Below are 24,677 nucleotides of genomic sequence, written 5' to 3'. Positions count from 1 at the left end.
ATTGTAACAATCTGACTGATAGACTAAAATGACAATTCCCCCATTGTATTAGATGGTTGTGCTAAAGTTTATTTTAGTGAAAGAAGTTCTGGGAACTATTTCTGCTTGCTTCCCTCCATCAACACTATCAAAACTATGAGGGATACAGATTAGATAAACTGCAGGAAACTTCTCCCCACTTCAGAGGCAGAATCAACTTAGGACAAATGCTTAGAGGGGAGCTGAGGGTGACCTTCAGAGAGTGTCTGGCATGCACTACCCGACAGAGTTTTTGAAGTTAGGTAACTGACAGCATTTAAAAAGTGTCTAGATGAATTACCCAAGCATAGAGGGCTACAGACCAAGTGCTGGTGATGGTGTGAATACATAGGAGTGCCCATTGATCAGTGTGAGACTTCATAAGTCATTGGTCAGACCATACTTGTGAGCAGTTTTGGACCCCATATCTAAGAAAGTATGTGCTGCGGTGAGAGAGGGTCCAGAGGAGGTGCACAAGAATGATTCCAGGAATAAAAAGACGTGATTTTTCGTGATTTTTATTAATGACCTGGATGTGGGGGTAGAAGGGTGGGTTGGCAAATTTGCAGATGACACAAAGGTTGGTGGTGTTGTAGATAGTGTAGAGGATTGTCAAAGATTGCAGAGAGACATTGATAGGATGCAGAAGTGGGCTGAGAAGTGGCAGATGGAGTTCAACCCGGAGAAGTGTAAGGTGGTACACTTTGGAAGGACAAACTCCAAGGCAGAGTACAAAGTAAATGGCAGGATACTTGGTAGTGTGGAGGAGCAGAGGGATCTCGGGGTACATGTCCACAGATCCCTGAAAGTTGCCTCACAGGTGGATAGGGTAGTTAAGAAAGCTTATGGGGTGTTAGCTTTCATAAGTCGAGGGATAGAGTTTAAGAGTCGAGATGTAATGATGCAGCTCTATAAAACTCCGGTTAGGCCACACTTGGAGTACTGTGTCCAGTTCTGGTCGCCTCACTATAGGAAGGATGTGGAAGCACTGGAAAGGGTACAGAGGAGACTTACCAGGATGCTGCCTGGTTTAGAGAGTATGCATTATGATCAGAGATTAAGGGAGCTAGGGCTTTACTCTTTGGAGAGAAGGAGGATGAGAGGAGACATGATAGAGGTGTACAAGATAATAAGAGGAATAGATAGAGTGGATAGCCAGCGCCTCTTCGCCAGGGCACCACTGCTCAATACAAGAGGACATGGTTTTAAGGTAAGGGGTGGGAAGTTCAAGGGGGATATTAGAGGAAGGTTTTTTACTCAGAGAGTGGTTGGTGCGTGGAATGCACTGCCTGAGTCAGTGGTGGAGGCAGATACACTAGTGAAGTTTAAGAGACTACTAGACAGGTATATGAAGGAATCTAAGGTGGGGGCTTATATGGGAGGCAGGATTTGAGGGTCAGCACAACATTGTGGGCCGAAGGGCCTGTACTGTGCTGTACTATTCTATTCTATTCTAAAAGGGTTAAAGTATGAGAAGCATTTGATGGCTTTATGCCTGTAGTCACTGGAGTTTAGAATGTAGGAGGATCTAATTGAAACCTGTCAAATATTGAAATGCCTAGATGGAATGGATGAGAAGAGGATGTTTGCTATAGTGGGAGAATTTAGGACCAGAGAATACAGCCTCAGAATTGAATGATGTCCCTTTAAAACAGACATGAGGAGGAATTTATTTAACTAGAATTGTGGTGAATCAGTGGAATTCATTGCCACAGACAGCTATGGAGGTTAAGTCATTGGGTGTATTTAAAGTGGACGTTGATGGACAAAAGTTATGGGGAGAAAGCATGAAATGATATTGAGAGGGAAAATAAATCTGCCCTGAACAAATGGTGGAGCAGATTTGCTGGGTTGAGTGATCTAGTTCTGTTCCTATGTCTTATAGTCTAATGGATGAGTTGGCCAAACGGCCTTTTCTGTGCCATATGATTCCATGATTTAATGATGCGAAGATTCTATTGAAATGGGTTGTTAGTTCATTATCATATTGTTGTATTAAACTATTATATATTTATCAACCTGAGTTATGTATTCTCCAACAACAGAATCCATTCTCCCCAGAGTATATCTGTACAATTTATTTATAATTGTAAAGGCTTCCATCATTCTTTTAAAGAATAAAGGTTAGCTGGTTCAATCTTTCCCGAGGGAATCTGTGTACCTATATCACTTTTCTATTTCTATTCCTTATCCTTTCCATTGTATAGAATCCAGAACTGTGCACTCCACTCTGAGTGCAGCCTGCCCAGAGTCCAGTAGAAGTTTCCTGACTGCTTTTGAATTCTGTAGGCTTGTAAACAAATCCTAGAGTAGCTTTTAATTGCTTTGCTGACAGGTTTTAAAAATTAGCAAAACAGGAATAAGAAGTGAAATCAAGCAAAACTTTATATTCCAACGGAATAAATTCCCCAGGGGCTCATTACTCTGGACAAATGGAGATAATTATAAAATCAAAATGCTGCAAATGCTGGTAATTTGAGAAAGAGATGATGCAGTAAGCATTCAACAGGTCAGATGCTTTAGCAAAAGATGTTTTCTCTTCTCACATTCAGACAATTCCTAACACTGGCAACCTTTACTGAGCAAGGGCCCTCTTGACCTCTTCCCCTTTCACCGTCCTCCACTATCCAGTTCTTTCTTGTACTGCCCTCCCTTTGTATTTGCTCTGATGTAGGGCGAATTGCTTGTGATCTGCTGAATGTTTCCAGCATTTCTACTCTTTAGTATCTCAATGAGAATTAGGTTCATTATCGCTGACATATGACATGAAACTTGCTGTTTTGCAGCAGCAGTACAGTGAAAAGACATAAAATTACTATAAATTACAGGCATAAATAAATAAATAGTGCAAAAAAAAGGAATAATGAGGTAGCATTCATGGACTGTTCAGAAATCTGATGGTGGAGGTGAAGAAGCTGTTTCTAAATCAAGCTCCTGTACCTCCTCCCTGATGGTAGAAATGAAAAGAGGGCAAGTCCTGGATGGTGAGGATCCTTGGTGAAGGATGCTGACTTCTTGAGATATTGGGTCTTGAAAATGACTTCATTGGTGGGGTGAGTTGTGTTGTCACTTTCAAGGAACTACTGTACGTACCTGCACCTTTAGGTCTCTCTGTTCTACAACACTCCACAGGGCCTTACTGTACTCTTTCTGTAAGCTTGCACTCAGTATCAGTAAAACCAAATAGTTGATTGTGGACTTTTTGAAGAAGAAGTTGGTGGAACTCAAACCAGTCTCTGTCGAGGGGTCAGCAATTGAAAGGATGAGCAGCTTCAAGTTCCTGGGCACCAACACCTCAGAGTATCTATCCTGAGCCCACCATATTGATGCAATCCTGAGGAATGCCCACCAACAGCTATACTTCATTCGGATTCAGAGGATCTTTGGAATGTCACCGAAGACTCTAGTAAATTTATGCAGGTGTACATGAAGAGCTTTGAGACTGATATGGAGACTCCCATGCACAGGATCAGAAAAAGCTGCAGAGGGTTGTACGCTTAGCGAGCTTCATCATACACTGGCCTTCCCTCCATCAAGAGCATCTTCTGAAGGTGGTGGCTCAAGAAGGCACTATCTACTAAAAAGGAACCTCATCGTTTGGGACATGCCTTCTAATACGAACACAACAGCTCAGCATTTAACAATATCATTCCTGCAGTCCTGATCAACAAGATACAGAAGCTGTGCCTCTTCACCTCCCTCTGTAATTGGATTCTTGACTTCCTAATTGGAAGACCACAATCTGTGTGGATTGGTAATAATGTCTCCTCCTCGCTGATGATCAATACTGGCGCATCTCAGAGATGTGTGTTTAGCCCACTCTATCTATACCCATGACTGTGTGGCTAGGTATAGCTTAAAGGCTAACTATAAATTTGCTAAAATTGGCAGAACCTCAGATGGAGACGAGTGGGTGTACAGGAACCAGATATACCAGCTAGTTGAATGTTGTCACTGCAAGAACCTTGCACTCAACGTCATTAAGACCAAAGAGCTCTTTGTGGACTTCAGAAAGGTTAAGACGAGAGAACATGAACCAATACTAGTAGAGGGATCAGCAGTGGAGAGAATGAGCAATTTCAAGTTCCTGGATGTCAAGATCTCTGAGGATCTAACTTTGTCCGAATATATAAAGAAGGCAAGACAGTTTTGAGGAGATTTGGCTTGTCACCTAAAACACTCGAAAACTTCTATAGATGTACCATGGAGAGCATTATGACAGGCTGCATCATTATCTGTTATGGGGGTGGGGGTTGGAGGGGCTATTGCACAGGAACAAAAGAAGTTATAAAATTAATCAGCTCCATCATGGGTATTAGCCTCCATAGTATCCAGGACATCTTCAAGGAGTGGTGCCTCAGAAAGGGGATGTCTATTATTAAGGGAGGAGGTATAGATGTCTGAAAGCACACACTCAGTGATTCAGGAACAGCTTCTTCCCTTCTGCTATAGATTCCTAAATAGACAATGAATCCTTGAACTAACTCCAATGAGTTGGTGGAATGAAATAATGGGCTGAAAAATAGCAGATGGAATTTAATGCAAACAAGTGCAAGTTGTTGGTAGAACAAAGGGATCTGGGAATACAGGTCCATGCTTCATTGAAAGTGGAGTTACAGGCAGATAGGGTTACAAAGAAAGCTTTTGGTACATTGGCCTTCATAAATCAAAGTATTGAGTACAGGAGATGGGATGTTATATTTAAGTTGTATAAGATGATGGTGAAGCCTAACTTTGAGTATTGTGTGCAGTTTTGGTCACCTACCTACAGGAGAGATGCAAGTAAGGTTGAAAGGGTACAGAGAAAAATTACAAGGATGTTGGAGGATCTGATTTATAAGGAAAGAGGAAAAGGTTAAGACTTTATTCTTTGGAATGTAGAAGATTGAGGGGTGATTTCATAAAGGTATATAAAATTATGAGGGGTATAGATAGGGTAAATGGAAGCAGGCTTTCCATTGAGATTGGGTGGGTCTCCACTGTAAGACCATCAGATACTGGAGCAGAATTAGGGCAATACGGGTGAAAGGTGAAAAGTTTCAGGTGAACATGAGGAGAAACTTTTTCACTCAGAGGGTCATGAGAGTGTGGAAAGTGTTGCCAGTGAAAGAAGTGTATGGAAGCTCTATTTCAACTTTTAAGAGAAGTTTGTAAAGGTACATGGATGTGAGGGATATGGGAGCTATAGTCCAGAGGCAGGTCAATAGGGCTGGGTGCTTTAAATGATTCAGGATGGACTAGATGAGCCAAAGGGCCTGTTTCTGTGCTGTACTTTTCTATAACTCTAAGACTCCGATGTGAAGAGAGCATGCCCAGATGGTAAGGGTAGTGATGATGGATGCTGTCTTACATTTATTTTTTTTTAATCTTCAGATAGGAAACAGTAACAGGCTCTTCCAGCCCAATGAACCCACACCAACAAGTTACACCCATATGACCAATTAAGGTACAACCCGTATATATTTGGTTTGTGGAAGGAAACCAGAGCAATGGGAAGAAACCCATGTGCTCACAGAAAGAAAAGTACAAACTCCTTACAGGCTGTTAAGGGAATTGAACCTGGGTTGCTAGGCGCTGTAATAGCATTACACTGTTCTGCTCCTGTGCCTCTCCTTCAGGCCCAAATGCTTCTCCTTTCAGCATCTGCAATCTCTTGTGTTTCCTGGCACTGAGGCTGGCTCCCAAATGGTTTAGCAAGCCATTCACTTCAAAGGGGATTCTGAATGGACAATAAATGCTGGGATTGCAATAACATATAAATAATGAACCAACTGCTAATTGCAATGATTTGGGATATTTTGCTGATCTTAAGCATTGTTGTGTTCTTGCACTCTAATAGGCACTTCTGTCATGGGGATAACAGCCACGGATGCCGATGACCCTGTCTATGGGAACAGTGCTAAACTGGTCTACAGCATTCTGGAGGGGCAGCCGTATTTTTCTATTGAGCCGCACACCGGTAAGTGACTATTGCTAGACCTCCATTTCAGCCGGTCCATGTTTCTCACTCAGCTGAGTAACTTGTGTTGAAATAGATGTCTCCATTGTCGGATGACCTGCCTTACTTCCAATGCGTTGTATGGACTTGGGCTCAACAGATAAGGAACTTGCAGTTTCTACTTTCACCACATGTACAAGGTTGAGAGGCAGGACTAACCATATACTGAGTGTTGAAAATAAAATTTATAATTAATTTGTTTTTTGTATCTTAATGGCCAGTTTTTTTTTATTAGCTATAATAACTTTGACTAGTTTTGCATGGCTTCTTTTTGACTATACTGGCCAAAATAGTAAAGTAAAGCATGAAAGTTTCATTTAAGTGATCTATTGCACAGAGATCCTGATGAAACAATTTGCTATGTGTCTCCCATTACATCCATGCTCCACATTTCCTTGAACTTACCTTGGCTGGGTTTGACTGTCCTATTTTGCTGGCCAAAATAATCCTGGAGCTAAGGTTTGAAGTCTAAAGGTACATCGGGGTCTCACACAGTATGTTACGGAGTGGTAAGTGGCACAGTGCAAGCCTCGCCTACAAACCCCAAATGCAAAATCTTAAGGTAATGGGATATTTTGTAGAACATAGAATAGTACAGGCCCTTTGGCCACAATGTTATGCTGACCTCTCAACCTGCTCTGAGATCAATCTAACCCTTCCCTCCTATACAACCCTCCATTTTTCTTTAATCCATACTCCTATTAACGTATCTCTTAAAAATCCCAAATTATCTGCCTCTACCGTTAACCCTGGTAACATGTTCCACACACCTACCACTCTCCATGTAATAATCGTACCTCTGACATCCCCCTTTCTTCCAAATACTTTAAAATTATGCCCCCTTGTATTAGCCAAGTTTCCACCCTGGGCAAAATGTCTTTGGCTGTCCACTCAGTCTACAGTTCTTATCATCTTGTACATCTCTATAAAGTCACCACTCATCTCCTTCACTACAAAAACAAACCCATGTTTTCTCAATCTATCCTCAGAAGGTTTTAGTTCATTCATTTTGTGCCATGTCATATGATATGAGTGATCATGGTCTTTCCATGATGATGATTGTCCTTGTCAACTTTTTCTACACAACGGGTTTGCATTACCTTCTTCTGGGCAGTGTCCTTACAAGACAGATGATCCCAGCCATTATTAATACTCTTCAGAGATTGTCTGCCTTGTGTCAGTGGTCGCATATCCAGGACTTGTGATATGCACCAGCTACTCATACGACTATTCACCACCTGCTCCCATGGCTTCAAGTGACCCTGATCGGAGAGGCTAAGCAGGTACTACACCTTGCCCAAAGGTGACCTACAGGCTAGTGCAGAGAAAGAGTGCCTTACACTTCCTTTGGTAGAGACGTATCTTTACCTCCACACCCACATATGGCATGAGAATTCTTATTGGGACTCCTTAGTAAAACTGGTAGGAATTACAGACTTGGCCAGTGTGAATGAAGCTCCACATCCAACTTTACTGATTCTCAAAGTTGAGAGGGTTTCATAATATTTTTTAATGTCTCTGGCCTCCAGGGTCTCTGGCGTATTCTCCACGTCCAGTTAAACTGAAGGACTCTGTTATTGGGCCTTATTTCCCACCTGTCCTTTATTTATTTATCATTGCTGTTGAAATTGGTGAGGCAAGATTTTCCTATGATTATTTTTTTATTCTTGGAATATATAGAAGGCTGGCAGTAATTGTTCATCCTTAACTTGTCGAGGAATGGAAATACAGAGGCATGCAACCATGGAACAGGCCCTTCAGTCTAACTTACACATGATAACAAAAGTGGCCCATCTGAACTAATTCCAAATGCCTTTGCTTAGCCCATATCCCTCTAAACCAGGGGTTTCCAATCTTTATCATGCCATGGACCAATCCCATTAACTCAGGGGTCCATAAACCTCAAGTTGGGAGCCCCTGCTCTGACCTAACCTATGTATATACCTGCCCTTATGTCTATTAAATATTGTTATTGTCTCTGCCAAAACTGTAACCTCTGAAAACTCATTCCATATTTGCACTACCCCCTTTGTGAAAATATTACTCCTCAGGTTCCTATTAAATCTCTGTCCTTGTATGCATGTTCTCTAGTTCCCAAAGGTTCAAGATTTAAGTTTATATGTCATGTATACAGTACAGTAGTGCATTTTTAGAATAATGTGATAGCTTCATGATGACCACTATTGAATACAACTTCTAATCTTATCTATTAATTAATTGAATTTATATTCCCCAGCTATCATGGTGGAATGCAAACGTATACCTTTTGATCAATAGCCGCAATCGCCAGCTGCTAGTGAAGCAAAGTAACCACTGAATAATCCAAATGACCAGCATCAGTGCCAGAGATAGAGTTCATCACGTTCAAAGAGTCATACACCACCCAGCTGTATCATACTGACCAAGCTGTCCTGAAGCAAGATGGCACCATTGCATTCACCAATCTGCTTCCCAGCACTTTACTTCAACCCTCCCTGCCCTCCTGGTTTCACCTATCACCTGCCACCTTGCACTTCTTCCCCCTGTCCCCCCCCCCCCCCACCCTCTTATTCTGGCTTCTGTCCTTCATTTCCAATTTTGATGAAGGGTCTTGGCCCGAAAAGTTGACTGTTTACTGATTTCCATAGATGCTGCCTGGCCTGCTGATTTCCTCCAGCATTTTGTGTGCATTGCCGTTGCATAGCAACTCATTGCAGGCTGCTCCCTGCAGATTCACTGATTACTTCTATTTTAATTGTTTCCTTTTAAATCTAAATTCTCTGTCTCCACACTTCAGAATCAGAATCAGGTTTAATATTGCCGGCATCGGTCATGAAATTTGTTGATATGAGGCAGTAGTACATTGCAATACATAATAACAAAAAAAATGTGAAATACAGTGTGAACACAATCCAAGCTAGTCCCATTTTGCTAGTGTTTGGCTTATAACCTTCTAAATCTTTCCTATCCATGTAACTATCCATCTGTCTTTTGAAAATTGTTCCTGCTCCTACCTTAAATATTACCTCTGGTAGGTTATTCCCAACGTCAAGCACCTTCTGGCTGAAAAAAATGCCCCTCAGATTCCTAGTAAATCTCTCCCTTTTCACTTTTACATAAGCCTTCTAATTCTTGATTCCCCCAAACCTGAGAAAAAAATGTCTGAGAGCATTCACTCTGTCTATGCACTTTATGATTTTATACACAAATGTTTATAAACTGTTATAAAATTTTAAAAACAAATGCTTCCTTGAAATTATGTGGGTGGCATGGTAGCATAGCGGTTGGTGTAACACTTCTATCAATTTTAAAGTTCAAAGTAATTTATTATTAAAGTACGTTTATGTCACCATATGCAACCCTGAGATTCATTTACCTCTGCGCATACTCAGCAAATCTATAGAACAGTGACTATAACAGGATCAATGAAAGATCAGCCAGAATGAAGAAGACAACAAGTGGTGCAAATGCAGATATAAATAACTAGCAATAAATAATGAGAGCATGAAATCAGATCAAGAGTCCTTAAACTGAGATAATTGGTTGGAGGAACATATCAATGGATGGGCAAGTGAGGGTAGTTTATCCCCTTTTATTCAAGAGCCGGATGGCTATATGGTAGTGCCTGTTCTTAAACCAAGTTGTGTAAGTCTTGGGGCTCTTGTATCTTCTACTTGTTAGTAGTAGTGATAAGGGGGCATGGCCTGGGTGGTGGGGATCTCAGATGAAGGATGCTGCTTTCCCAAGACAGTGTTTCCTGTACATGTGCTCAGTGGTTGGGAAGGCTTTACCCGTGATGTGCTGGGCTTTAAACTGGGATCAATTCTCATGACTGTCTGTAAGGAGATTGCAATCACGTGGGTTGTCTCTAGGTGCTCAAATTTCCTCCCACATTCCAAAGACAGACAAGTTCAGGCATTGTCATGTTGACACTGGAGCATGGCGGGACATACAAACTGACCACAGCATATCCTCGCACAGCATTATTCATTGTTGTAAGCAATGTGTTTCACTGTATGTGCTGATGTTTTCGTGAGATCTGACAAATAAAGTTAATTTTTAATCTTTAATATTGAGTGATGGTTGGGATTGGATCACAAATTCCCAGATACTCTCTGTGAGTTCAAATGCAATTATCTGCCCTCCAAGCAAACCTATGAACTGAGTCACCATGTATGCATGCATCTTTAAAATGTTGCTGCGGTAGATCACTCTCTAGTCTTGAAAACAAATCCAGGTTCCCTTGGAGCAACACACACTGGTAGCTAAGGGAACTCAGCAGGTCAGGCAGCATCTATGGAGGATAATAAACAATCGACGTTTCGAGCCAAGACCCTTCATTGAGGCCCATGGATTTAGCATTAACATTCAAAGTCCAAAGTGAATTTATTATTAAACTCATATATGTCACCATATACAACCCTATGATTTATTTTCTTGCAGGCATACTCAATAAATCCAATAGCCATAGTAGAATCAGTGAAAGACCGCACCAACTGGGCATACAAACAGTGTGAAAAAGACAACAAACTGTGCAGATACAAAAAGAAAGAAGCAATAATAATAATGTGTTTACTTCTAATGACCACGCCATGTGTGTCTTTCTTCTCTTAACTACTTGGGTGATCTCAGTTGTAAGTACCTAGAGAAACACCTGCAGTAGTCACAACCTGTGGTGTTGGTGGGCTACTTTGAATGCAAGCTGCATCTTTCCCGGGTTTCCTGGTGCCTGCCACGTATTCAGCAGTGTACCTCTAGTGGTTTGCATACTGTCATGCCTGGTGCTAGCTCCAGGCATGCTCTGATGATCCCCACGCAGCGACCATATTACTGTGTTCCACAGACATCTCTCTATTTCTAACGTGAAAGGGTATTGCTTTTTATACCTACTCCAGCCAGGCTTTGGTTTCAATCAGCCTTAACATGGAGAACAGATACTGACCTGACCAGCGCACTGCCCAGTCTGGGTACAGAAGTGACTGAATTTGTTTCTGTTTTGCTCGTGGGTGGTATTTTATTTCCAACCTGCCCTGCATATCTGCAGAGTATTGTCCAATCCGCCACCTGGGAACACACCCAATGGGGGACAGAAAACCCCTCAAGAGCTAATAATAAATAAATATTTAAATAACGTATTTATATTATTCCATTTGACACAGTAAAACATCTTCAGATTCTTCTAATGTGTGTTCGTAACACCAAGCAATAAAAAGGAGAACGAGAAAAGGTGATAAAAAGATAGATCAGAGAAGTTTGTTTAGATAGATAGATAGATAGATATACTTTATTAATCCCGAGGGAAATTTGGTTTTGTTACAGCTGCACCAACCAAGAATAGAGCGTAAATATAGCAATACAAAAAAAACCCCAACAGTCAAACAACAAAATGCAAACTATGCCAGATGGAGAATTAGTCCAGGACCAGTCTATTGGCTCAGGGTGTCTGACCTTCCACAGGAGGAGCTGCACGTTCGATGGCCACAGGCAGGAACGACCTCCCGTGCCTCCAGTGTTATATCACGGTGGAATGTGGCCGAAGTCCAACAGTAAAAAGTTCAATATCCAGTCTGCAAACACGTTCCTCGATCGTAATATACTCCGGATTGCACCTTCCGTTGTTAAGCAGATCAGTAAGCACAAAACTCCTTTACGCTTACCGCTCTCGGTGCACTTCTGGTCAGCCGGAACGGTATTACCCACCGTTTGAAGGACTATCTAAGAGAAGGCAACAGAGGGAAATGGAAGCAGCACACACAAAATGCTGGAGGAGTTCAGCAGGCCAGGCAGCATCTATGGAAAAGAGTAAAGAGTCCATGTTTTCATCAGAAGTGGAGATAAAAGATGAGAAGTCAGAGTAAGAAGGTGCGGAGGGGTTGGGGGGGGGGCAGAAATATGAGGTAGTAGGTGATAGGTGAAACCGGGAGGGAGAGAGGGAGGAGTGAAGTAAAAAGCTGGGAAGTTGATTGGTGAAAGAGATAAAGGCTGAAGCAGGGGGAATCTGGAAGGAGAGGACAGAAGGCCATGGCAGAAAGGAAAGGGAGAGGATCACCTGAGGAAGGTGATGGGCAAGTAAGGAGATAGGGAGAGAGAGGGAAATAGGAATGGGGAATGGTGGGGGAGGGGGCCATTAACTACCACTAAGCACATCTTTCCTCCTCCCCACTTTCTGCTTTCTGCAGGGATTGCTCCCTACGTAACTCACTTGTCCATTCATCCCTCCCCACCGATCTCCCTCCTGGCACTTGTCCTTGGACCAAGTGCTACACCTGTCCCTACATCTCCTCTCTCACTATCATTCAGGACTGCAAATAATTCTTCCAGCTGAGGCAACACTTCATCTGCGAGTCTGTGGGGTTACCTACTGTATCCGGTTCTCCCAGTGTGGCCTCCTGTATATCAGTGAGACCCGACATAGATTGGGAGACTGTTTCGGTGAACACCTATGCTCTGTCTGCTAGAAAAAGCGGGATCTCCCAGTGGCAGCCCATTTTAATTCCACTTCCCATTCCCATTCCGATATGTCAGTCCATTGCCTCCTCTACTGCTGCAATGAGGCCACACTTAGGTTGGAGAAGCAACACCTTATATTCCAGCTGGGTGGACTTCAACCTGATGGCATGAACATCATTTTCTTGAACTTCTGGTAATGCCCCCCCCCCCACTTCATTATTCCTCATTCCTAGTTCTCTCTCTCACCTTATCTCCTTACCTGCCCACCACCCCCTTCCCTGTACTTTTCCTCCCCTCCCCCACCTTCTTACTCTGACTTCCCATCTTTTTTCCTCCAGTCTGATGAAGGGTCTCAGTCCAAAATGTCGACTGTTTACTCTTTTCCATCAATGCTGCCTGGCCTGCTGAGTTTCTCCAGCATTTTGTTTTGTGTTGCTTGGATTTCCAGCATCTGTAGTTTTTCTCTTGTTTGAGAGAGAAATGGAAAAAAAATGCAAGATTAGGGATCAGAACCTCAGATCACAGCTAGTGAAGATGTGGTAAAGATTGGTGTGACAATTAATAACTCAAGAGATTCTGCAGTTATTGGAAATCCAGCGAAGCACACACAAATTGCTGTGAGGAACTCAGCAGGTCAAGGCAGCATCCATGGAGAGGAATAATCAGTGTCAGCCTGAAATGTCAACTGTTTATTTCTCTCCATAGATGCTTGCTGACCTGCTGAGCCACTCCAGTATTTTCTATTTGAACAATTAAGATGCCTTATGATCTTGTTCATGATTTTCACAGTGATCTAAATTGACTGTCCACAATAGGGGATCTTACTATTGCAGGAGGGATGGGTTAGATTGATGCTGGAGTAGCATATAAGCACAGTGTAACATTGTGGGCCGAAGGGCCTGTATAGTGTTGAGATTTTCTATGTTGTCTAGCCAGTGGCTACTTCATTAGGAATACCTGTTCATCTGTCTGTTGATACAAATATCCAATCAGCTGATCAGCAACTCATTGTATAAAAGCATGCAGACGTGGTAAAGAAGTTCAGTTGTTGTTCAGACCAAGCATCAGAATGGGGAGGTGAAAAGTGATCTGAGTGACTTTGACCATAGAATGATTGTTAGTGCCAAATGGAGTGGTTTGTGTATCTCAGAAACTACTGATCTCCTGGGATTTTCACACATTACAGTGTTTACATAGAATGGTGCAAAAGTATATATATTTTTTTTAATTCCAGTGAGTGGACCTTATGTGGGTGAAAACACCTTGTTATTGAGAGAGGTCAGAGGAGACTGGCGGGATAGTTCAATCTGATAGGAAGGTGACGGTAACTCAAGCAACTACTTGTTACAACAGTGGTGTGCCTAAGACCATCTCTGAACGCACAACAGGTTCAGGCCTGAAGTGGATGGGCTACAGCAATGTGACACCACGAACATACACACAGTGGCCATTTTTTAGGTACAGGAGGTACCTAGTAGAGTGGCCCACTGTGTGTACAATATGCTCTATAATATTCATTGATATACAATATATTATATAATATATATTCATGATATTGCTGCATCGGCAAGTTTGCGGCGCTGGAAGCTCATGGCAGGGAGAGTTTTTCTTCCTTCTACCGTCTGCGTGAGATGATAGGACTTTCGAGAGACTTTGAGACTTTTTTTTTAACCGTGCCCATGGTCTGTTCTTTATCAAATTACAGCATTGCTTTGCACTGTTGTAACTATATGTTATAATCATGTGGTTTTTGTCAGTTTTTCAGTCTTGGTTTGTCTTGTGTTTCTGTGATATTATTCTGGAGGAACATTGTATCATTTCTTAATGCATGCATTACTAAATGACAATAAAAGAGGACTGCATGTGCTCATAATCTAATCTAATCTAATATTCATGGAGTTTAGAAAAATAAAGCGCTTAGGTAACCCTAGGTAATTTCTGAAGTAAGGACATATTTGGCACAGTATTGTGGGCCAAAGGCCTGTATTGTGCTGTCGGTTTTCTATGTTTCTAAGGCCTGCAACTGCTAAATGCCTTCCCAGTGTGGGATTATAAAGAATGCTCTGCTAATCCAAATTATCATCAGCACCTGCAAAATTTATTCTGTGGAAGGTACTTCTTTGAAACTTCCAATTTTTGTAAAATAAGCTGAAACACCATGAATTATTCAAGCATTTGACACTCAGAGCTTGCATTTGGCTGTGTGTTTATATGTTATGGGACCACAATTAAACCATCATACTAGTATTATGAGTAAACTGCTAGTTCAAACAGTTTATAAAGGAATCTGTCTTGAATGATAGAGTAGGTTGCTGGCAGAATACAGAGATGATATTCAGAGGGTCAAAGATCAAGTCCGTCTTCTTTATTGTATGCTTCCTGGACCCATAATAAAGGGAATGATAGATATGTGTGATATTTTCTATTTGAAGGTTGGCAAGGTTGCAGGATATCGGAAGGAAAAATAGATTAAAAGTTTTAACAAGGAAGAATAAAAAGAGCTGAAAAGGTTGTCTTGTTATAACTTTGATTGTAATATATTAGTAATCATTGCCAATGTTTAGTGTGATAAAAGCAACACAAATACAGCATTTTGTTGTAGTACATCATACTACAATTTCAAAGAGTTGAAATGAAGATCCAAAGGTTATATTTGGACTTCTGTAGCAAAGATTTGTCATGTGGAATTACCTTTACAGAGGGAAAAAAATGAATCTGTCTTCACCTCTGAGCATTGCAAGACAGAAACCCAATCGTTTCAATCACACACAACAGAAAATGTTGGAAACACTCAACAGACTTGGATTTCTGCAGAAAGAGAGAAACAGCTAACAACTTAAATCTGAAAACTCTCCTTAGACAAAGTGTTGGCTAGTTCTCTTTCCACAGGGGCTGACTGACCAGCTGGATATTTCTAGTGGTTCCTATTTTAGTTTTGATTTCCAGTGTCTGCATTTGTTTTCATTTCTAATAGGTTTATGCTGCATAGTGGATAGCAAGTACAGCAAGAGGAGTGAGCATGTTGAGGAGCGTTTGATGGTTCTGAACCTGTATTTGCTGGATTGTAGAAGAATGAGAGGCGATCTTATTGAAACATACTGAATATTGAAAGGCCTAGACAGAGTGGATACGGAGAAGATTTTCCTGTTGTGGATGAGTTCAGTACCAGAGGACACTGCCTCAGAATAGCGGGATGTCCATTTAGAACAGAGGTGAGAAGAAATTTCTTCAGCCAGAACGTAATGAATCATTGTCACAGACATTTGTGGAAACCAAATCACTGCATATATTTAAAGCAGAAGTTGATAGGTTCTTGATTAGTAAGAGCTTAAAAGGTTGCGAGGAGAAGGCTGAAGAATGGGGTTGAAAGGGTTGATAAATCAGCAATGATGTAATGCAGATCAATTAGAGTCATAGATTCACAGAAAAATACAGCACAGAAACAGACCCTCTAGTCCATGCCAAAACATTTAAATTGCCTACTGCCATCGACCTGCACTGAGACCATAACCCTCCATACTCCTAATGTCCATGTACCTATCAAAACTTCACTTAAACATTGAAATCTTGAGCTGGCAGCTTGTTCCACACTCTCATGACCCACTGAGTGCAGAAGTTCCCCTCATGTTTTCCTTAAACTTTTCACCCTTAACAAATCCTACTTCAGTGGAAAAAGATTGCTTGTGTTTACCCTATCTACAGTATACCCCTGATAATTTTGTATACTTCTATCACATCTCCTCTCAATCTTCTACATTTCAAGAAATGAACTACTAACCTATTCAACCTTTTCTTATAGCTCAGGTCCTCCAGAGCCAGCAACATCCTTGTAAATTTTTTCTGTACGCTTTCAATGTTGTTTACATCTTTCCTGTAGGTAGGTGATCAAAACTGCAAACAATACTCCAAATTAGCCCTCACAAATGTCTTATACAACTTCAACATAACATCACAACTCTTGTACTCAGAACTTTGACTTATGAAGGCCAATGAGCCAAAAGCTTTTTTTATGACCCTATCAAACCTGTCACATCAATTTCAATGAATTAAGGACCTGTATTCCCAGATCCCTTTGTTGTACCACACTCCTCAGTGCCCTGCCGCTCACTGCGGTTGGTCTTATGAAAGGGCGACATCTCGCACTTGCCTGCATTAAATTCCATCTGCCGTTTTGACACCCAGTTTTTCAGCTGACCCAGATCCTGCTGCAAGCTGCTGTCCACTATACCCTCAATTCGATAAGCAGAATGGCCTAATTCTGCTGCTATGTCTTACGAATACAGGTCTGATCAAAGTTCTCCAAAAGGACGGTGATTGCACAAGGAAATTTTACAAGGATTTTGGTAAAGGTAAAGAATTTCTGAGGAGAGGGAAACTGTCTAGAGTGGGATTGTTTTTTCCTGAGCAAAGGAAAGTGAGGGGAGGTGTGTATATAAGACGGGTGATTGATAAGTTTGTGGCCTGAGGTAGGAGGAATCAATTTTAGAAAACCTAGCACATTCATTTTTCAACATAGTCCCCGCCTACATTTACACACTTAGTTCAGCGGTCATGGAGCATACCAATCCCTTCTTTGTAGAAGTCGGCGTCTTGGACCTCCAGAAAGGGGTCCACAGCAGGGTGATTGATAAGTTTGTGGCCTTGGGTAGAAGGAGATGAGTTATTACATGCATGTGCAGCTCAACCCTTTGAGTGATTATGCAGAAAGTTTGAAGTTAATAACTCATCTCTTTCTACCTTAGACCATGAACTTATCAATCACCCCTCGTAGTTCAGATTAAAGATGAACTTTATTTGTCATTAAAACATGCACTGCAATTCATTGTTTGTGTCAATGACTAGTGCAGTCGAAGGATGTGCTGAGGTAACCCACAAGTATCGCTATACATAGCATGCCCATGACTTACCAACTCTGACCCATGCATTTTTGGAATGCGGGAGGGAAACGGAGCATCCACTCACAGGGAGAATGGCAGACTCCTTACACACAGTGGCAGGAATTGAACCCAGATTCAAGGTTCAAGATTGTTTAATGCCATTTCCAGAATACACGTGTAAAGGAGAACAAAGCAATTGCTCAATAGCGTGAAATATTTACACTAACTGCTACACTACTGTGTCATCCTATGTTATATTTTGAGAGGCCTAGAAAGAGTGGACATGAAGAATCTGAATTGCAAGGAGGAAAATGTCACAACACCTAAGAGATATTAATAAGCAAATGAAGGTCCTAAAGCTGTATGTTTCTGGAGCAACATTAGGAAGTGGTGTTAATGTAAAATCCATATTTGGACACAAAAGACTGAGTGATCATTTTGGGTTCCATAAACCTGCCATTCTTGATTCAACTAACACAATCAGTATATCCTACTATTCTCTGCTCCTGTCTCTGTCTTTCTAACTGCTCCATAAATATAGCTAAACCCCTAAAAATCATTTGATTCACCCTGTGCTAATTTATTAATGAACAATTAATGATTTAATAGGCTTCAGTGGATGAGGAATGCTTGGAGACACGTGTTATGGGTTGCAGTAATGCTGGGAAAAGATTGCAATGTTCAATCAGCCTATATAAAAAGGAACTAATTTTCCTTTGAAACTCAGTTACATTCCCTAGTGAATCACTTTGAAAATGCCCCCTAAAGTGTTTGAACAGAACGTTGGAACATAGTGTCCACAGGAAGCATTAAGACATTTTGGGAAGATTCAATTTTCTTCGAAAGAATGAAAGCTTTTGAAGGGATTTAGCTAAAAGTTTGTGTGCCATGACAGAGAAGGAAGGAACCAAAGTATTTATTCTCTCTTGGGGTTGTGTTGCAGCCATTATTGAAGAAGATTTCTTAGCAGTGTGGAGGAACGGAGTGATTCTTGGGGTCCAAAACAATTCATTCTTCAAAGTTGCCATGCAAGTTGATAGGGTTGCTAAGAATGCATATAGTGTGTTGGCCATCATTAGCTGGGCAACTTAATTCAAGAGACATGAGATAATGTTGCAGCTCTATAAAAATCTGGTCAGAATACACATAGAATATTGTGTTCAGTTCAGGCTCTTTCATTATGGGAAGGATATGGAAGCTCTAGAGAGGGTGCCAAGGAGATTTACAGGAGCATATAAGTTGAGTAAGATAGGGTTTTTCTCTTTGGTGTGAAGGAGGATGAGAAGTCACTTGATAGAGGTGTACAAGATGATAAGAAGCATAGACTAAGTGAATAGTCAGAGATTATTTTCCAAGGATGAAAATGGCTAATATAAGGGAGCGTAACTTTAAGGAGATGAGCATAACTTTAAGGAGATCACAGGAGATTATTGGGGTGATGTCAGGGATAAGTTTTTATACACGGAGTGACAAATGCATGGAATACCCTGCCAGGAATGGTGGTAGAGGCAGATACATTAAGGACTTAATCACCATATAAGGAGACATCATTAGTGTGCTGTTGATTGTGGCATGTCCTCCAAATGCTTGGCCTTTATATACAGTTCCTATAAAAAGTATTCACCCCTCTTGGAAACATTCATGTTTTATTGTTTTACAACATTGAATCGCAGTGGATTTATTCTGGCTTTTTTGACACTGATCAACAGAAAAAGACCCTTTCATGTCAAAGAGAAAACAGACCTCCATAAAGTTTTCAAAATTAATTAGAAATATAAATCACAAAATAATTGATTGCATAAGTATTCACCTGTTCAACCCCTTTAACATAACACACCAAATCATCACTGGTTTTAGAAGTCATATAATTAGTTAAATGGAGCTCTGTTTTTCAGAAACCTGTGTGCAGTCAAGGTGTTTCAATTGATTGTAGTAAAAAAAAACACCTGTATCTGGAATATCCAACAGCTGTTGAGTCAAAAACTACACCATGACGAAAAAACAACACTCCAAACAACTCCATGAAAGGGTGATTGATAAGCACAAATCAGAAGATGGACAACCCAGAATATCCCTTGGTATACAGTAAAATCAAGAATACGGAAAGACTGTGACACTGCTGTAAATCTGCCTAAAGAAGGCTGTCATCAAAAAACAAGTGACCGCCCAAGAAGGGGACTAGTGAGGGAGGCCATCAAGAGACTAATGACAACTCTGGAGGAGTGACAAGCTTCAGTAGCTGAGATGGGAGAGATTGCCTATACAACAACTGTTGCCCGGGTGCTTCACCAGTCGCAACTTTATGGGAGAGTGGCAAAGAGAAAGCCACTGTTGAAAAATACTCGCATGAAATCTCAGCTGCAGTTTGCCAGAAGGCATGCAGCAGACTCTGAAGTCAGCTGGAAGAGGGTTCTATGGTCTGATGAAACCAAAATTGAGCTTTTTGACCATCAGGCTAAATGCTATATTTGGCATTAGCCAAACACCGCACATCATCAAAAACACACCATCCCTATCATGAAGCATGGTGGTGGCTGCATCATGCTGTGGGGATACTTCACTGCAGCAGGCCCTGGAAGGCTTGTGAAGGTAGAGGGCAAAATGAATACAGCAAAATACAGGGAAATCCTGAAGGAAAACCTGATGCAGTCTGCAAGAGAACTGTAACTTGGAAAAAGATTTGTTTTCCAGCAAGACAATGACCCCAAGCATAAGCCAAAGCTACACAGGAATGGCTAAAAAACAACAAAGTTAATGTGCTGGAGTGACCAAGTCAGAGTCCAGACCTCAATCCAATTAAGAATTTGTGGCTGAACTTGAAAAAGGCTGTTCACTTACCATGCAATCTGACAGAGGTTGAGCATTTTTGTAATATCGGCTTGAAATGGGTGAAAGCTTAGGCAACTAATTATTTTGTGTTTTAGACTTGTAATTAATTTAGATCACTTTGCAGAGATCTGTTTTTACTTTGACATGAAAAAATCTTTTTCTGTTGATCAGTGTCAAAAAAAGTCAGATTAAGTCCACTGTGATTCAATGTGCTAAAACAATAAAACATAAAAACTTTCAGGGGGGTGGTTACTTTTTATAGGCACTGTACTTATCAACCAGCTGATTGATCAACATTTCGGAAACTCAATTGTGATGTGGAAGGAAATCTCGTTGCTAATTGGTTGTGTGGCAAAATTTGTTTGTTGTGATGTGGAATTTTGCACTTATTATCTCATAAATAGGATTGAGGTCTACACGTATGCTTATAGGATTGTTTGTGGTAAAGACGCAGCCCAGAAGAAGGCAATGGCAAACCAGTTCTGTGGAAAAAATCACCAAGAACAATCATGGTCATGGATAGAAAAAAGAATAAGAAAAACAACGTGATGGGGATCTTCTCCGCAAGCAATGATCAGATTCAAGACAGGTGGAAGACCATGATCACCCAAGTCATAATGACATGGGACATAATAATGATGGTGACTCTAGCTTGGTAACAACTCTGGATTTGCAAGTAATGGCCCTCCTGAACCATTAATCCAAATAAAGATTGATTAAGAGGTGAATTATCCAATCATCTTCTTGACAATACCTATGTCACTAAAGGCATAATTAGACAGTTCCTCAGTTCGGTTCCCTGCCTGCCAACTAGCCAATTATTGCGTCAAACAGAAATTCAAAAATAAAACTACATCTATAAAGAGCTTCTAATCCAAATGCCACTTTGTGGCATACAAGCTAAGCTAATACAAACTTCCCTTGTGCTGTAACCCCTTATCCTAGAGGGAGTATTATGACAAATGCTTGGACCACGGTATAAAAAACTGCGTTTCAGAATTTCTATTGTTAAGATGAATTCATATGACCCAAAATATTTCACAGCAGCTTTGTAAATGCAGGTAAGTACTGCTCAGGGAACTCACTGGTAGAGATCACTGTCTTTTTGCCTTGGATTTGGGTGCACTTGGCATCTCTGGAGGTCGAAGAAGAATTTTACTTGGTTTATTTTTGTGTTTTACAAAAGGGCACTGGATTAATGAAACAAGTGGATTTGAATAAAGAGCACAGGATGGCTCTGGAACACTTTCAATGGGTTGAATAGATACATATACAGTGTGTAACTATATCAGATACTTAGACCACAATATGAGAAACTGTGTTTCAGAAGTTCCATTGTCGAAGTGGATTCACATAGACTCACAGAGTCATACAGCACCACAGAACAGAATCAGGCTATTTGGCTCATCAAGTCCATGCCGAACGATTATTTTGCCCAGCACCATTGACCTGCAGCTGGACCACAGCACGCTGTACCCCTCCCCTCCACGTGCTTACCCAAACTTCTCTTATATGTTGAAATCGAACCTGTATCCATCACTTCTGCTGGTAGCTCGATGCATACTCTCATCGCCCTCTGTTCTCCCTCATGTTCCCCATAACCAATGACATTTAGTTCTAGTCTCACCGAACCTCAGTGATAAAAGCCTGATTGCATTTACCTGATCTATACACCTCATAATTTTGAATACTTCTATCAAATCTCCCCTCATTTTCATACTGACCAGAGAATAAAGTCCTAATCGATTTAACCTTTCCCTTTAACTTGGATCCTCAAATACCGACAACATCCTTTTAAATTTTCTCTGTACTCTTTCCTATATGTAGCTGACCAGAACTGCAAAAATACTCCAAATTTGGCTTCACCAATGTCTTTAACTAACTTAAACATAACATCCCAACTCTGTATGAAATACTTTGGTTTATGAAGGCTAATATGCCAAAAGCTTGCCCAGTGATGCCACTTTCAAGAAATTATCAATCTGTATTCTGACATCCCAACTCTGGATACAATACTTTGATTCATGGCCCACGATTATGTGGAGCTTAGTGGCTTATATCAATCTTGAATAGAACAAGATTAGAGGTAGGTAACACAAACAAAATGCTCGCAAAGCTCAGCACGTCAGGCAGCATCTATGGAAATGAATAAACAGTGGAAATTTGGAGCTGACTGAAAAGAAAGGGGAGGACACCAGAATAAAAAAAAGTGGGGGTAGAGGAGGTACGATAGCTAGAAGATGATAGGTAAAACCAGGTGGGTTGGAAAGATAGAGGGCTGGAAGGGAAGAGATCTGACAGAAGAGGAGAGAAAGGGTAAGAGGCTAAAGTGGGGAATAGACAAGGGGAGGGAGAGGGTAACTTCTCTTTATCAGAATGATATGCATGCCATCAGGATGGAGGCTACTCAGTCACAATATAAGGAGGTGCTTGACGAATTTATGACCGGCCCCACCAATGTAGAGGAGGCTGTATCATGAGTACAGGACCCAATGGACGACCCCAGCAGATTCATAGGTGAAGTGTTGCTTCATCTGGAAGGACTGTTTGGGGCCCTGAATAGAAATGAGGGAGGATGGTGAATGGGCAGGTGTATCACTTAGGAGTCTTGCAACGATAAGCACCATGAGGGAGATTAGTAGTAGAATTATGGAGACCTACAAGACTACAAATGCTGGAATCTGGAGCAACAAGCAATCTGCTGGAGGAAATCAGGGGAAAACAAAATGTCAGTATTGGAGTTGAAATGTCCGCAATTCCTTTCAACCCATAGATACTGCTCGGCCTATTGTGTTCCTCCAGCAGATTGTCTGCAGGTAAAACAGCTGCATGCATACATGGAACTAGTGAGAATAATCTGTTATAACAAAACCTTTGAATTCCCTGGCCTTACATTCAGTAACTCACTGGAACACCACTGGTTCTAATTGCCTCCCAGAGCTGTTTTTAATGCATCTGCATAAATCTTGCACTGTGCTTATTCATTGCAATCATTACTCAGTTAATGTTAAAAATATGTTTCGAATGGAATAACGTCAAAAAACAACCAGGCGGGGATAATGTAAAACTCGAGGACATCTGACACTGGAACATAAGAATATTAGCAACAGAAACAGGAATAGTTCATTCACCTTTGTAAGCGTTCTGCTGTTCAATGATGTCAAAGATGACATCATTCACCTTGGCAGTGCCCACTTCCCTCAAATTATTTATTGTTCTATTATTGAAAGTTATACAGTGGGGTGGAGATATGTCTCTACCAAAGGTGGTGGAAGGTGCTCCTTCCCTCCACTTGTCTACAGGTCACCCTTGGGCAAGGTGTAGCACCGGCTTAGCCCCCAGTCAGGGTCACATGAAGCCATGGAAGCAAGTGGTCAATGGTTCATGACCAGCTGGTGCATATCACGTCCAGGTTATGCGAGAACATAAGAACATAAAAAATAGGAGCAGGAGTAGGCCTTCTGGCCCGTTGAGTCTGCTCCATCATTCAATAAGATCATGGCTGATCTGGTCATGGACTCATCCCCACCTACCTGACTTTTCCCCATAACCTTTAATTCTGCTACTGTACAAAAATCTATCCAACTTTTTTTAAAATATATTTACTGAGATAGCCTCCGCTGCTTCAGTGGGCAGAGAATTCCACAGATTCACCACTCTCTGGGAAAAGCCGTTTCTCCTTATCTCTGTCCTAAATTTACTGCCCCCGAATCTTAAGGCTGTGTCCCCTATTTCTAGTCTCATCTACCAGTTGAACCAATATTCCTGCCTCTATCTTATCTATCCCTTTCATAGTTTTATGTTTCTATCAGTGAGCACTGATGCAATCTGTGAAGAGTATTGATAATGGCTGGGGTCACCTGTCTTGTAAGGACACTGCCCAGAAGAAAACAACTGCAAATCACTTCTGCAGAATTTGCCAAGAACAATCATGGCTATAGACCATAATCACCCACATCATACAACGCTGCACACAATGATGATGAAGATGTTGCTGTAAGTTACAGGGAATGGTTGAATAGATTAGGACTGCATTTCATGGAACGTAGGAGAATGAGGTGTGATTTGATAGAGGAAGATGAAGTCACAAGGGGTATAGATAAGGTTTTTCCACTGAAGTTTGATGAGGCTAGAACTAGAGATTGAAGGATGAAGGGTGAACATGAGAGGAAACTTCTTCACTCAGAGGGTGGTGAGATTGTGGAATGAGCTGCAAGTAGAAGTGGTAGATGAAGGTTTGATTTCAACATTTAAGTGAAATCTAAGAGAACCATTCAGATGATGGAGGTGAAGAAGTTTTCCTGAAATGTTGAATATGGGTCTTCAGGCTCCTGTATCTCCACTCTGACACTAGTAATAAGAAGAGGGCATATCTTAGATGGTGTGGATCCCTAATAATGCATTCCTACTCCTTGAGGCAAAGCCATTTGAAGATGCCCTCAATGGTGGTGAGGCTAGTGCCCATGACGGAGCTGGCTGTGTCTAAATCTAGGGGATGGCAATAGAATGTAAGACCTGGGATGTCA

The 24,677-nt window shown here is 41.3% G+C and overlaps 1 protein-coding gene across 1 annotated transcript in view; it reads left to right on the top strand.

Moving 5' to 3' along the window:
- Nucleotides 1–24,677, top strand: part of LOC140210733 (cadherin-8-like) — a 341,499-nt gene that overhangs the window by 164,878 nt on the left and 151,944 nt on the right. Inside the window, exon 4 of the mRNA XM_072279963.1 lies at nucleotides 5,858–5,977. Within this exon, the coding sequence (XP_072136064.1) occupies nucleotides 5,858–5,977 (120 nt within the window). The remainder of the gene's footprint in view (nucleotides 1–5,857; nucleotides 5,978–24,677) is intronic.

The sequence above is a fragment of the Mobula birostris genome, chromosome 15, assembly GCF_030028105.1.
Source record: "Mobula birostris isolate sMobBir1 chromosome 15, sMobBir1.hap1, whole genome shotgun sequence".
Classification (NCBI taxonomy): Eukaryota; Metazoa; Chordata; class Chondrichthyes; order Myliobatiformes; family Myliobatidae; genus Mobula; species Mobula birostris.
This window is presented reverse-complemented; position numbering and strand designations above follow the sequence as displayed.